General features: G+C 37.1%; 1 protein-coding gene across 7 annotated transcripts in view; it reads right to left on the bottom strand.

The window, feature by feature from the left end:
* The window catches only part of BCAS3 (BCAS3 microtubule associated cell migration factor), a 593,075-nt gene that overhangs the window by 367,438 nt on the left and 208,674 nt on the right, over nucleotides 1-16,963 (bottom strand). For all 7 annotated transcript variants that reach the window (XM_078064169.1, XM_078064164.1, XM_078064176.1 and 4 more), the window contains exon 14: nucleotides 15,587-15,720. In XM_078064169.1, coding sequence (XP_077920295.1) covers nucleotides 15,587-15,720 — 134 coding nt within the window. The remainder of the gene's footprint in view (nucleotides 1-15,586; nucleotides 15,721-16,963) is intronic.

Genomic DNA, 16,963 nt, shown 5'->3' with positions numbered 1-16,963 from the left:
GTATGTTGGCTAAATGAATTTAAATTAAAAAAAATTTTAAACAGGAAAAATCATCCTTTCCAATTAGAAACTGATCATTTCTCAGATATTTCATTACTTTTACAAGATCCAAGTTTACTCTGGTATCATTTCCCTTTAGCATAATTTTTATTGTCAATGCACTGGCCTTATTTCTCACTCCTTCATTCTTGAATGATACTATTGCTGGACGGAGAATTTTTGATCATCTGTATTTTTTTCTTTCAGTCCTCTAAACATGCTATTCCACTGCCTTCAGACTTCCATGGTTCCTGATGAGAAGTGACTTGTTTGTTGAGATGGTATTTCCCTGTATACAAGGGGTTATTTTCCTCTGGCTATGTTCAAGATTTGCTCTTTACTTTGCTTTTCAGAAAGTTGACTATGATGTTCTTAAACTGGCGTTTTCTCATATCCAGTCCTATTTGGTGTTTGCTAGTCTTTTGGGAAGATTTAAATTGCATCTTTCAACAAATTTGGGGGGCTTTCCATCTTTATTTCTTTCTATATATTTTTCTGCCTCATTTTCATTATATCCTCCGTTTCCACACCAATCAAGGTGAATTTTGCCCCAGGATGGATCATATATAGAGTCTCAATCATACCTGATTTGGATGATTTAGATGACGACATTGGAGCTTTCGGGCTAATGATATTTTCAAGAGATTTTAGACTTAGAGTATACGCTGCCATAAACTGAGACTTTTAGGGATGTTAGTATGGGGTAAATGTATTTTGCACATGGGATGATCCTGAATTTAAGGGATTAGAGGGCAGACTGTAGTGAGGTAAACAGTGGCTCAAAAAAAGACATATTCCAATCCTAATCCCTGGAACCTGCATATAGTATATTATAGACCCAAAGAGTGACCATAACCTTATACACCAAAATGTGATTGAGTTATAGATCTTAAGAGTTTATCTTGGATTATAGGAGTAAGTACTATATGTATTCACATATATCCTATAAAACACACAGAAGAGAAGACATAGAGAAGAGGAGGAGGAAATGTGACCACAGAGGCAATGGCTGGAGTGATAGAGATGGCTATAAGGCAAGGAATGCTGACAGCCACTGGAAGCTGGAAAAGGCAAAGAACAGATTCTGCTTAGAGGTTCTAGAGGGAGTGTGGCCTTGCCAACACTTTAATTTTGGACTTTTGGTCTCCAGGATTGTGGGAGAATCAATTTCTGTTATTTTGACCCCTCCCCCAGTTTCATGGTAACTTGTTATGACAACCATAGGAAAGAAATATATAGCAAATGTGGATATCCAGAACAATGTGAATTCCATGTTGTTGACTGCCCAGGACTGGGGTTGCTGGGTGGTATGGTAAGTGTATGTTAAGACTTTAAGAAACTTCTATCTTCCGGAGTGGCTGTACCATTTCACATTCCCAACAGCAATGTATGAGAAATCCAGTTCCTCCAACTCACTGACTTTTGAGAATCCCTTAAAAGGTGTGGTAGGTACAAGACAGTTTGTGCCTTTTCATTCTATTACCAGTGTTTCTCAAAGAGCAGATATGTTTTGTTTTAATGAACTCTAATTTATCAGTTTTATTTTCGTGGATTTTGCTATTCGAGTCATCCATGAGAAATCTGTCCAACCCAAGTCACAAAAGGTTTCTCCTTTTTCTTCTAAAAGCTTTATAACAGTAGGTTTCACATATAAATCTACGATCCAATTTGAGTTCATTTTTGTATAGGGGATGAGGTATGGATTGATGATCATTTTTTTTGCACATAAACACCCAAGTGGTCCATCACCATTGTTGAAAAGACTAGCCTTTCTCATTTTGCACATTTGCCAAAAATCAATTGTCCATATGTACGGGAATGTTCCTGGGTTCCTTGTTGATCACTGTAGCTTTAGTAAGTCTTGCTATCAGGTAGTAATATCTCCCCAAATTTGTTTTTCTTTTTCAGCGTTATTTTGCCATTATAAGCCCTATGTATAGGGCTTTGTTTGTTTGTTTTTTATCCTGCTGGGCTTTTCATGGGGATTGCATTGAATATACAGATCAATTTGGAGAGAACGGACATCCTAACAATATTAAGCATTCCAACCCCAAAACATGGTTTAATTCTCCATTTATTTACATCCTTACTCTCAGCAATGTTTTATAGTTTTAAGGGTACATGTCTTACATATGATAAGTACATATTACACACTATTTTTTACCTTTAACTCTTTTTTAAATTATCAATTACCTATTGTTTGTTCCTAGTATATATAGAGGTGCAATTGACTTCCATATACTGATCTAATACCCTGAAACCTAATTAAAATCTCTTATTCTAACTATTTTTGTAGAATCCATTAGATTTTCTACACAATCATCTTTAAATAAATATAGTTTTACTTTCTTCTTTCTGATACGACAATGGTTCTTTCCAAGGCCTCAGATTTCCTCTGATCTCTCTCCAGCACTGTGTCCTGAGAACTCTATGATCGTACTCTTAGCAATACCTCATCAACAGAGGGAGTCTATCCGGCTCCACTTGGGCTCCCGCTTCCTGCACAATGAGCTGGAAACTCTGTCAAGGCAGTTAAGCTGGGGCAATCATAGGGTTTTTCTCATTTGTTTCCCATCTCTCAAGGATCACCATCCTTCATGGCCTGATGTATTATATCTAGAAAAACATTGTTCTTTGATTGCTTCAGGTAAATCCAGTCCCTCTTACTCTAGGTTATTTATGCTGATTTGAGTGTTATCTAGTTGTATCCATAAGACAAAGAGAGCTTAGCAACCTCCTACTCCACCCTCTTTCCACCAACCTCTCCCTCTTACTCTACAATGACCCAAAGTGAGGTCCTCGTATTAACTCTTTGTCATTTACTGTGCTGGCTGTTTTACTAAGTACAGTAAGACACAGTTTACATCTATTATTTCTGACATTTCCTAAAATAAACCCTATGAAATAGTCTTTGGCCCCATTTTACAGATGAGTAAATTAAAGCTTAAGGAAAGTAGAAAATGTATCCTTTAATAGAGTTACTAGGCAGCATCCAAGTATATATGGAAGTTGGGGATGGGGAATGGGGAGTGACTGCTAATCGGCAAAAAGTTTGTTATAAAAATGTTCTAAAAGTAGATCCTGATGATGGTTGCATAGCTCTGTGAATATACTAAAAAAAAAACACTGAAATGCACATTTTTAAAAAATGAAATTTATATTCTAAGAATTATATCTCAATAAAGCTAACATTTTTGGGGGGAAGGGAACTGACAAAAATCAAGAGCATAGGGCTATACGTAGGATTGCGAGGTTTAGCAAATAAAAATACAGAGAGTCCAGTAAAATTTGAATTTCAGTATAAACCTAAGCAGGCAATATCTGGACATCCTCATACTAAAATTACCTGTTTTTAGAACTGACCATTAATAATATTAAATAGCTAGATTCTTTTGCCATTGAGAATTAAACCTATAATCTTACCATTTTATAGGACTATTCCGATAAAAGTAACACTTACCTGATGTGCAAATGTTTCCAAAGCAAGTTGGCCATTACTAAAATTAGCATGTTAAGTACTAAAATGACTTGTATCTGCTTGAGTAAGACATTATGGAAGTATATTGAAAAATACTTTAAGGTTTCACTATATATATATATACACACACATATATATATATACACACACACACATATATATTCCCGTTGAAAACTAGGAATATTTTTCTAACTGCATATGTGCCTTATGAGGAAAATTACTGTCAGATGCAGAGGATATCCCAAGTCATAGATCACAAAACAACTTAATTCAACATAATTAGATCCACATACTTGAGTTTTTTTCCTTGCCTGATTAAAGTACCCTCAGAGTTTTTGGAAGAATCCAGAATGACATGATTTTGAAGTACTCAAAGACAGTTAGATAGATCATATGCCATATAGATTTCATAATCAGTGCTACATTTTATATATTATTTCAAAATAATTTTCAGTAGAAGCTTACAGAAATTAATTTTATGGTCATTAGTTGAGTTTCCTTCGATCTTAATATTTGGTGTTTAGAAATTCCCAACCTCCTAAATTACAGAGTGTGACACAGAACAAAATAATTTTAATAATTTCTATTTGGTTTCTCTTCATGTTAAATAGGCATAGCATTGGCAGCAGCAAATATTTATACCTACAAACATTTGCCCATGCACAGGGCACTGTTCTAAGGATGACAGATACCAAGAAGGTTAAGCATGATCTCTATTTCCAGGTTGGATGTATAGATAATTAAATGATAAATAATGCTAATGCAAATGAGTTACCAAAAAATAGGTGTAAGCAAAAAAAAAAAAAAGAAAAGAAAAAAAGTATAAATATTTAAAATACTAAAATTCTAGGAAGTTAGAGCTGAAGCAGAGCATACCAGTGACTGGTGAGGGCAGAATAGGTATTATAAAAACAGAGTTAAGAAATCAAATGTGGGGGTGCCTGGGTGGCAGAGTTGGTTAAGCAGCTGACTCTTGGTTTTGGCTCAGGTTGTGATCTCAGGGTCCTGAGATCCAGCCCCGTGTGAGGCTCTGCGCTCAGCATGAAGTCTGCTTGAGTTTCCCCCTCCCTCTCTCTCTCTGCTCTTTCCCAACACCCCCCTATCTCTCAAATAAATGAATTTTTTTTTTTTTAAAGATTGATTTATTTATTTATTTGAGAGAGAGAGAATGAGAGAGAGCAAGCACATGAGAGGGGGGGAGGGTCAGAGGGAGAAGCAGACTCCCTGCCGAGCAGGGAGCCCGATGCGGGACTCGATCCAGGGACTCCAGGATCATGACCTGAGCTGAAGGCAGTCGCTCAACCAACTGAGCCACCCAGGCGCCCTCAAATAAATGAATTTTTTTAAAAAAGAAATAAAATGTGCCAGCAGCACAGTGAAATACTGAATCTTCACTAAAATGTTCATCTAATTGGAAACTTCCATACAAAAGAAACAAATACGAATGGTAACTAAAATAAGAATAAGCAAGTTTCGTTGTGCCAGAAGGTAAGGACGTTGTAAGAGAAATGGAGATATGTCAAAGGACACAGATGTCAAGTTGACAGGTGCCACTGGCCCAATCTGGGATATTCTGAGCTTTAAAATAAATAGTTATTGAATGAATATAACCCACTGAATAAAATAGGACTCTATTAACCAAATGATATATATAAATAAAAGAAGTGTTACAAATTTGGGGGGGGGGAAGGGATATTTACATAATTTAAAATGAATTCCTGTATGAGTTCTAGCAGTTTTGCAGTGGAGTCTTTTGGGTTTTCCACATAAAGTATCATATCATCTGCAAAGAGTGAGAGTTTGACTTCTTCTTTGTCGATTCGGATGCCTTTTATTTCTTTTTGTTGTCTGATTGCTGTGGCTAGGACTTCTAGTACTGTGTTGAATAGCAGTGGTGATAGTGGACATCCCTGCCGTGTTCCTGACCTTAGGGGGAAAGCTCTCAGTTTTTCCCCATTGAGTATGATATTCGCTGTGGGTTTCTCATAGATGGCTTTTATGATATTGAGATATGTATCCTCTATCCCCATACTCTGAAGAGTTTTAATCAAGAAAGGATGCTGTACTTTGTCAAATGCTTTTTCTGCAACTATTGAGAGGATCATATGGTTCTTGTCCTTCCTTTTGTTAATGTATTGTATCACACTGATTGATTTGTGGATGTTGAACCAACCTTGCAGCCCAGGGATAAATCCCACTTGGTCGTGGTGAATAATCCTTTTAATGTACTGTTGGATCCTATTGGCTAGTATTTTGGTGAGAATTTTTGCATCCATGTTCATCAGGGATATTGGTCTGTAATTCTCCTTTTTGATGGGGGTCTTTGGCTGATTTTGGGATCAAGGTAATGCTGGCCTCATAAAATGAGTTTGGAAGTTTTCCTTCTATTTCTATTTTTTGGAACAGTTTCAGAAGAACAGGTATTAATTCTTCTTTGAATGTTTGGTAGAATTCCCCTGGGAAGCCATTTGGCCCTGGGCTCTGGTTTGTTGGGAGATTTTTGATTACTGCTTCAATTTCCTTACTGGTTATAGGTCTGTTCAGGTTTTCTATTTCTTCCTGGTTCAGTTTTGGTAGTTTATACATCTCTAGGAATGCATCAATTTCTTCTAGATTATCTAACTTGCTGGCATATATGTTCTTATAATTGTATTTCTTTGGTGTTGGTTGTCATTTCTCCTCTTTCATTCATGATTTCATTTATTTGGGTCCTTTCTCTTTTCTTTTTGATAAGTCTGGCCAGGGGTTTATCAATCTTATTAATTCTTTCAAAGAATCAGCTCCTAGTTTCGTTGATCTGTTCTACTGTTCTTTTGGTTTCTATTTCATTGATTTCTGCTCTGATCATTATTATTTCTCTTCTCCTGCTGGGTTTAGGCTTTATTTGCTGTTCTTTCTCCAGCTCCTTTAGGTGTAGGGTTAGGTTGTGTATTTGAGACCTTTCTTGTTTCTTGAGGAAGGCTTGTATTGCTTGGAAGAACAAATATTGTGAAGATGTCAATGCTACCTAGAGCAATCTACACATTTAATGAAATCCCTATCAAAATACCATCAACTTTTTTCAAAGAAATGGAACAAATAATCCTAAAATTTGTATGGAACCAGAAAAGACCCCGAATAGCCAGAGGAATGTTGAAAAAGAAAAGCAAAGCCGGTGGCATCACAATTCCGGACTTCAAGCTCTATTGCAAAGCTGTCATCATCAAGACAGTATGGTACTGGCATAAAAACAGACACATAGATCAATGGAACAGAATAGACAGCCCAGAAATGGACCCTCAGCTCTATGGTCAACCAATCTTCGACAAAGCAGGAAAGCATGTCCAATGGAAAAAAGACAGTCTCTTCAACAAATGGTGTTGGGAAAATTGGACAGCCACATGCAGAAGAATGCAACTGGACCATTTCCTTACACCACACACAAAAGTAGACTCAAAATGGTTGAAAGACCTAAATGTGAGACAGGAGTCCATCAAAATCCTAGAGGAGAACACAGGCAGCAATCTCTTCGACCTCAGCCGCAGCAACTTCTTCCTAGAAACAGCACCAAAGGCAAGGGAAGCAACGGCAAAAATGAACTATTGGGACTTCATCAAGATAAAAAGCTTTTGCACCACAAAAGAAACAGTCAAAACCAAAAGACAACCGACAGAATGGGAGAAGATATTTGCAAATGACATATCAGATAAAGGGCTAGTATCCAAAATCGATAAAGAACTTATCAAACTCCACACCCAAAGAACAAAGAATCCAATCAAGAAATGGGCAGAAGACATGAACAGACATTTTTCCAAAGAAGACATCCAAATGGCCAACAGACACATGAAAAAGCGCTCAACATCGCTCGGCATCAGGGAAATCCAAATCAAAACCTCAATGAGATACCACCTCACACCAGTCAGAATGGCTAAAATTAACAAGTCAGGAAACGACAGATGTTGGCAAGGATGCGGAGAAAGGGGAACCCTCCTACACTGTTGGTGGGAATGCAAGCTGGTGCAGCCACTCTGGAAAACAGTATGGAGGTTCCTCAAAAAGTTGAAAATAGAGCCACCGTATGACCCAACAATTGCACTACTGGGTATTTACCCCAAAGATACAAATGTAGTGATCCGAAGGGGTACATGCACCCCAATGTTTATAGCAGCAATGTCCACAATAGCCAAACTATGGAAAGAGCCAAGATGTCCAATCAACAGATGAATGGATAAAGAAAATGTGGTATATATATATATATATATATATATATATATATACACACACACACACACACACACACACACACACACACACACACACAATGGAATATTATGCAGCCATCAAAAAAAACCCCAAATCTTGCCATTTGCAATGGTGTGGATGGAACTAGAGTGTATTAAGCTAACGAAATAAGTCAATCAGAGAAAGACATGTATCATATGATCTCACTGATATGAAGAATTCTTAATCTCAGGAAACAAACTGAGGGTTGCTGGAGTGGTGGGGGGTGGGAGGGATGGGGTGGCTGGGTGATAGACATTGAGGAGGGTATGTGCTATGGTGAACGCTGTAAATTGTGTAAGACTGTTGAATCACAGACCTGTACCTCTGAAACAAATAATACATTATATGTTAAAAAAAAAAAGAAGATAGTAGGAAGGGAAATATGAAGGGGGGGGGAATCGGAGGGGGAGACGAACCATGGGAGACTATGAACTCTGAGAAATGAACCGGGGGTTCTAGAGGGGTGGGGGGTGGAGGGATAGGTTGGCCTGGTGATGGGTATTAAAGAGGGCACATACTGGGCATCTGGGTGGCTCAGTTGTTAAGCGTCTGCCTTCGGCTCAGGTCATGATCCCGGGGTCCTGGGATCGAGTCCCACATCGGGCGCCCTGCTCGGCGGGAAGCCTGCCTCTCCCTCTCCCACTCCCCCTGCTTGTGTTCCTGCTCTAGCTATCTCTCTCTCTGTCAAATAAATAAATAAAATCTTTAAAAAAAAAAAAAAAGAGGGCACATACTGAATGGAGCACTGGGTGTTATACGGAAACAATGAATCATGGAACACTACATCAAAAACTAATGATGTAACCTATGGTGATTAACAGAAAAAAATAAAATAAAATTATTTCTACCCAGGGCACAGAACGGAAGCAGTAGACAAAAATGCCCCTCTCCTAGACCATCCTTAAAAGAGATATATTTTCATACTTTAAAAGCTGCTGCCTGAGAGTCCAGCTTCCAATCTAGAAGCTCCATCTAGATGCTGACTGAGAGCCACACGTTAACAAAACAAAGGATATAAATCATATGACCATCTCAATAGATATGGAAAAAGCATTTTAAAATATTCAACATCCATTCATGATAAAAACTCTCAACAAAATGAATATAAAGGAAATGTACCTCAACATAATAAAGGCCATCTATGACAAGCCCACACCTAACATCACACTCAACCGTGAGCAGATGAAAGCTTTTCCTCTAAGATGAAGAACAAAAACAAGGATGCCCATTCTCACCGTTTTTTTCAACATGCTACTGGAAATCCTAGTCAGAGAAATTAGGCAAGAAAAATAAAGAAAGACATCAGTCAATGTGATGTAACACATCAAGAGAAAGGATAAAAACCATATGAACATTTCAATAGACACAGAAAAAGCATTTGACAAAGTATAACATCCATTCATGATAAAAACCCTCTGCAAAGTAGGTTTAGAGGGAATATACCTCAATATAATAAAGGCCATATATGAAAAACCCACAGCTAACATCATACTCAATGGGGAAAAACTGAAAGCTTTCCCCCTAAGATCAGGAACAAGATAAGGATGTCCATTCTCACCACTTTTATTCAACATGGTACTGGAAGTCCTAGCCACAGCAATTAGACAACAAAAAGGAATGAAAGGCACCCATATTGGTAAGGAAGAAATAAAACTTCCAAAATTTGAAGATGACATGATACTATATAGAGAAAACCCAAAAGACACCACCAAAAAACTACTAGAATTGATCAATGAATTCAGTGAGGTCACAGTATACAAAAATCAATGCACAGAAATCTGTTGCATTTCTATACACTAATAATGAAGCAAGAGAAAGAGAAATTAAGAAAGCAATCCCATTTACAATTGCACCAAAAATAATAAGATACCTCGGAATAAACTTAACCAAGGAAGTGAAAGACCTGTATTCTGAAAACTATAAAACACCGATTAAAGAAACTGAAGATGACACAAACAAATTGAAAGACATTCTATGCTCATGGATTAGAACAAATATTGTTAAAATGTCCATACTACCCAAAGCAATCTACACATTTAATGCAATCCCTATCAAAATACCAATAGCATTTTTCACAGAACAAGAACAAATAATCCTAAAATTTGTATGGAGGGCGCCTGGGTGGCTCAGTTGGTTAAGCGACTGCCTTCGGCTCAGGTCATGATCCCAGGGTCCTGGGATCAAGCCCCGCATCGGGCTCCCTGCTCCGCGGGAAGCCTGCTTCTCCCTCTCCCACTCCCCCTGCTTGTGTTCCCTCTCTCGCTATGTCTCTCTCTGTCAAATAAATAAATAAAATCTTTAAAAAAAAATAAAATAAAATAAAATTTGTATGGAGCCACAAAAGATCCCAAATAGACAAAATAATCTTACAAAAGAAAAACAAAGCTGATGGTATCACAATTCCAGATTTTAAGTTATACTACAAAGCTACAGCAATCAAAACAGTATGATACACGGGCGCCTGGGTGGCTCAGTTGGTTAAGCAACTGCCTTCAGCTCAGGTCATGATTCTGGAGTCCCGGGATCGAGTCCCACATCGGGCTCCCTGCTCAGCGGGGGGTCTGCTTCTCCCTCTGACTTTGCCCTCTCATGCTCTCTGTCTCCCATTCTCTCTCTCAGATAAATAAATAAAATCTTTAAAAAAAAAACAAAAAACAGTATGATACTGGCATAAAAATAGACACATAGGTCAATGAAACAGTACAGAAAACCCAGAAATGAACCCACAACTATATGGTTAATCAATCTCTGACAAAGCAGGAAAGAATATCCAATGGGAAAGAGACAGTCTCTTCAATAAATGGTGTTGGGAAAACCGGACAGCAACGTGCAAAAGAATGAAACTGGACCACTTTCTTACACCATATACAAAAATAAACTCAAAATGGATTAAAGACCTAAATGTGAGGCCTGAAACCATAAAAATCCTAGAAGAGAGCATTAGCAGTAATTTCTCTGACATCGACTGTAGCAATATTTTTCTAGATATGTCTCCTGAGGCAAGGGAAGTAAAGGGAAAAATAAACTATTGGAACTATATCAAAATAAAAAGCTTCTGCACAGCAAAGGAAACAATCAACAAAACTAAAAGGCAACCTACTAACTAGAAGAAGATATTTGCAAATGATATATCTGATAAAAGGTTAGTATCCAGGATATATAAAGAATTTATACAACTCAATATCCAAAAAAAAAAACCCCAAAAAAACAAAAAAAAACAAATAATGCAATTAAAAACTGGGCAGAAGACATGAAAGATATTTCTCCAAAGAAGACAGACAGATGGCCAACAGACACATGAAAAGTTGCTTAACATCACTCAATATCGGGGAAACACAAATCAAAACTACAATGAAAGACCACCTCACACCTGTCAGAATGGCTGAAATCAAAAATGCAAGAAACAACAGGTGTTGGCAAGGATGTAGAGAAAAAGGAAACTCTTTTTTTTTTTTTTTTTTAAAGATTTTATTTATTTATTCATGAGAGAGAGAGAGAGGCAGAGGGAGAAGCAGGTTCCCAAGGAGCAGGGAGCCCAATGCGGGACTCGATCCCAGGACCCTGAGATCATGACCTGAGCCGAAGGCAGACGCTTAACCATCTGAGCCACCCAGGCGCCCCAAAAAAGGAAACTCTTATCCTGTTGGGAGGAATGCGAACTGGTGCAGCCACTCTGGAAAATAGTACAGAGGTTCCTCAAAAATTTTAAAATAGAACCACCCTACAATCCAACAATTACACCACTGGGTATTTACCTAAAGAAAACAAAACACTAATTCAAAGGGCTACATGCACCCCTATGTTTATTGCAGCATTGTTTACAATAGCAAACTATGGAAGCAGCCCAAGTGTCCATCAACTGATGAACAGATAAAGACGATGTGTCACACACATACACACACACACACACACACACACACACACACACACAGTGGAATACTATTCAGTCATAAAAAAGAATGAAATCTTGTTATTTGCAAAGCCGTGGATGAAGTTAGAGAATATAATGCTAAGTGAAATAAGTCAGTCCAAGAAAGACAAATACCATATGATTTCACTCATTTGTGGAATTTAAGAAACAAAGCAAATCATCATAGGGAAAAAACAGAGAGAGGCAAACCAAGAAACAGACTCTTAACTACAGAGAACAAACTGATGGTTACCAGAGGGGAGGTGGCAGGATGGGTGAAATAGGTGATAGGGATTAAGGAGTACACTTGTCATGATGAGCACCGGGTTACTAAAATAAAAACTTAAAAAGAAAAAGAAAAATCATAAGAAAGAAAAAATACATTTACAGTACTTATCAAAATAAATCCACATGAGTGGACCCGTGAAGTTCAAACCCATGTATTCAAGGGTTAGCTATATTTGTTGTAAGAATCAGGTCACTAGAAAATCCAGAAATGAACCCACAACCATATGGTCAATTAATCTTTGACAAAGGAGAAAAGAATATCCAATGGGAAAAGGACAGTCTCTTCAATAAATGGTGTTGGGAAAACTGGACAGCAACATGCAAAAGAATGAAACTGGACCACTTTCTTACACCATACACAAAAATAAATTCAAAATAGATGAAAGACCTAAATGTGAGACAGGAAACCATCAAAATCCTAGAGGAGAACACAGGCAGTAACCACTGTGACACAAGCTATAGCAACTTCTTACACAATATGTCTCCTCAGGAAAGGGAAACAAAAGCAAAAATGAACTATTGGGACTTCATCAAGATAAAAAGCTTCTGGGTAATGGGTTTTAAGGGGGGAACTTGTGTAGAGCACTGGGTGTTACATGTAAGTGATGAATCAGTAAATTCTACTCCTGAAACCAGTATTACCCTATATGTTAACTAACTAGAATTTAAATAAAAATTTGAAAAAAAAATAATAATTTGGTAAAGTAAAAAAAAAAAAGATAAAAACTTTCTGCACAATGAAGGAAACAATCAACTAAACTAAAAGGCAACCTTTGGGAGGGGGGGAAGATATTTGCAAATGACATATCTGATAAAGGATTGGCATCCAAAATCTATAAAGAACTTACAAAACTCAACACCCCAAAAACAAATAATCCAGTTAAAAAATGGGCAGAAGGCATGAACAAACATTTTTCCAAAGAAGACATACACATGAAAAGATGCTCAACATCACTCAATATTAGGGAAATACAAATCAAAACTATGATGAGATACCACCTCACACCTGTCAGAATAGCTAAAAATAAGAACACAGGAAACAACAGGTATTGGTGAGGATTCAGAGAAAGGGGAACCTTCTTACACTGTTGGTGGGAATGCAAACTGGTGCAGCCACTCTAGAAAACAGTATGGAGGTTCCTCAAAAACTTAAAAATAGAACTACCCTACAATCCAGCAATTACACTACTGGGTATTTACTCAAAGGATACAAAAATACTGATTCTAAGGGACACATGCACCCCAATGTTTATAGCAGCATTATAAACAATGGCCAAATTATGGAAAGAGCCCAAATGTCCATCGACTGATGAATGGATAAAGAAGATACGGTATATATACACAATGGAATATTACTCAGCCATAAAAAAAGAATGAAATCTAGCAATTTGCAATGAGGAGGATGGAGCTAGAGAATGTTATGCTAAGCGAAGTAAGTCAGAGAAAGACAAATACCATATGATTTCACTCATATGTGGAATTTAAGAAACAAAATAAATGAACATGGGGGGAAGAACAGAAAGACAAACCAAGAAACAGACTCTTAACTATAGAGAATAAACTGATGGTTATCAAAGGAGAGGTAGGGGGATGGGTTAAATGGATGATGGGGATTAAGGACGGTGCTTGGGATAAGCACCAGGTACTATATGTAAGGAATGAATCACTAAATTCTATACCTGAAATGAATATTACACTGTATTCTAACTAAATAAAAACTTTAAAAAAAATCAGGTCACATTTTTAATGAAGAACTTCCCACATTTTAGATTTGGCTGGCTGCATTCTCATGGTATTGTTTAACTTGTCTATCTCTCTCTTTTATGTAAAGTACTAATTATATCTATGGGCTGAATTAGATTCAGGTTTAATTTAGAGGATTGGGCAGAAATATTTCATAGATGATATTGTATACATCCTATTACATCAAATCAGGAAGTACATGATATCTGACTGTTCCACCATCAGCTAAAACTAAATACAGATGATTACTGCCTAAATCCATTGTTTCATTAGGGGTAGCAACAATGGTGATTCTTAAAATTCTGACTTTTTTTTTTAATTGAGGTATAACTGACATACAACTTTATATTAGTTTCAGGTGTATGGCATAATGATTCAATATGTGTATATATTGCAAAATAATCACCACACTAAATCTAAATTCTAACATTTTTAATACTGGAATTCTTCCATAAAGAAAAACTTTCCCTCACCAACTATTCAGTTATCTTATTAAATTGATATAAGAAAGACAAGTTAAATGCTTTAGTTATCAATTTTCAAAATGATGAGTTAGTAAACAAGCAACCTACAGTTACGTCCAATACTTCCTTTTTAAGTATCATTATAAACTCATGGATTTCTATACATTTAAGATATTTCATTCTATTACAGAAAATTCTAATGGAAACTTATGATAAAAAGCATTTTAGACTAGTGGGAAAGGATGGACTAGCTAATAAATAGTGGTGGGTCAATGAGCTATCTCTCAGGATAAAGGATATACAGTAGCATACTGGTAAATGCATAACCATAGGCTCTGGGAAACAAAAGAATGAATAGTTGGAATTTTAGCCTATTAAGCTAGCTCAGTATCTACCAAGTGATATTAAGAATACATGTAAAAGCACTTAGCATGGTGCCTAATACAAATGCTTAGTAAGTTATGTATGTGGATGTGGATGTGTGTGTGGATGTTGTGTGGATGTGTGTGTATGTGCATGCCCATACATGCATGCACAGTGATGTGCTAAATGTTAAAAACTGGCTCCATGGGCGCCTGGGTGGCTCAGTCGTTAGGCGTCTGCCTTCGGCTCAGGTCATGATCCCAGGGTCCTGGGATCAAGCCCTGCATTGGGCTCCCTGTTCCGCGGGAAGCCTGCTTCTCCCTCTCCCACTCCCGCTGCTTGTGTTCCTGCTCTCGCTATCTCTGAATCTGTCAAATAAATAAATAAAATCTTAAAAAAAAAAAAAACTGGTTCCATAAGAAAAGAAACAGTTATGACTTGTAGTGTTTGTCGATTTCCATTATATAAACACTCCTAGCGTAGATGATTTCACATCACCAATGTAATGTCACTACATCCAGAGTTGGGGACAAACGTACACAACTCATTCTCACTAGCCACTGTGAGCTGACTCCTGCATACCACCAAATATTACCCATAGAGTCATACACTATAAAATTCAATTATTTTGTGTATATGTGAACACATGTTTACATGCATTTGTGTGTGTGCGTGTGCATGTATGCATGTATATAAAACCAAAACACACATAAAAAGACCGGGAGAGATATCCAATGGATGATAGGGTTTTTGCCGGGGGAGGAAATGGTATAGGGTAGGAGGAGAAGGATATATAGAACTTATGTTTTATCAACTTCATTGACTTGTTTGCCCACTGCTTATGTATTTATTGGGTCAAAATAGGATATTTTATGTTCTCACTAATATTAACATTAAGCTCCAATATGACATAAATAACCAGCTAAATTAGATGTCATATTACACACACACACACACACACACACTCTCACACACACACACCACACACACACACACAACACACACACACAAACACTTTCTAAAAAATATACAACTTACTTTGGCTTCAGTTTCTCCCCTGTGAAGAGTATATAGATGATGGACAGCACTTTGTGATGAAGACCAAGGATGAGTCAGAATTTGGAAGACATGAAAGTCATGGCCAAGGGTGTCTGTTGTGACTAGAAGCATTCCTGAAAGACACAACAAAAAGAGAGTAAAAATAAAAACAATTATGTATGTGGATGAAATATTTTCACAAAACACTCATTATACTTTAAAGGAAAAAAAATTACCAAAGATGTAAAAAACTTCCCCCAATAAAAAAAAATTAAAACACAGCACCTTTTTCTTGTATGAACACAAAACCTTCATGCCACATCAGTATACATCAGTATACATTTAGTGAGGACGCTAACTGTAGTTTTCTGATGTTCCCATATGACTAGTAGAGAAAGGTTTACCAAGAGTTCACAAGCATTTTAAAACAGCCAATCTGATAACAAAGAACGTGAAAATGACTTCTCTCCATGGAACTAAAACCTGCTCCCACTTTTTACCATTTCTCAAAACCTGAATTTTGAGTTTCAGTTTATCTACTAATACCCTACCTTAATTCACCAGTTTAAACTGTGTCTCTACCCTGGCATAACATTTATCCAAACTGCCTACAGTGTCTCACGGAGCAAGTTGTTAATTTTGACAAAATGTCATAGCGAAGAATTCTTTGCCTAATCTATGGTCACAAATATTTTGTTTTCTTGTCAAAATTTCAGAGTTTTATATTTTACATATAGGTCTATCATTCATTTTGAGTTAATTTTTGTAAAAAGTGTGAGGTGTCGCACAAATTAACATTTTTGCAAGTGATGTCCAATTGTTCCAGCAAGATTTCTTCAAGAGACTATTCTTTATCCACTGAATTCTTTATCCTTTATTTTTTATCCATCGTCAACGTGTCAAAGATCAACCGGCTGTATCTGCATAGGTCTTTTTCTGGAAGTATTATTCCAGTCCATCAATTTCTGCATCTATGCTTTCATTAATACCACACATTTTTTTTTTTTTAAGATTTTATTTATTTGTCAGGGAGAGAGAGAGAGAGAGAGAGCACAAGCAGGGGGAGTGGAAGAGGGAGAAGTAGGCTCCCCCCCAAGCAAGGAGCCCGAAGCAGAACCCGATCCCAGGACCCTGGGATCATGACCTGAGCCGAAGGCAGACACCCAACCAATTGAGCCACCCAGGCACCCCAATACCACACTTTCTTGACTATTGTAACTTTATAGTAAATCTTGAGATCAGGTAAGAACCTTTTCAACATTATTTTGGTTATTCCAATTCCTTTCCAAACACAGAATCAGATTTTGATATAACAAAAATTCCTAGGATATTTTTTTGGGAGGATTATATTAAGTCTATAAATCAATTTGAGGGTGA

Source organism: Halichoerus grypus, chromosome 2, assembly GCF_964656455.1.
Source record: "Halichoerus grypus chromosome 2, mHalGry1.hap1.1, whole genome shotgun sequence".
In the NCBI taxonomy this organism is placed as follows: Eukaryota; Metazoa; Chordata; class Mammalia; order Carnivora; family Phocidae; genus Halichoerus; species Halichoerus grypus.
This window is presented reverse-complemented; position numbering and strand designations above follow the sequence as displayed.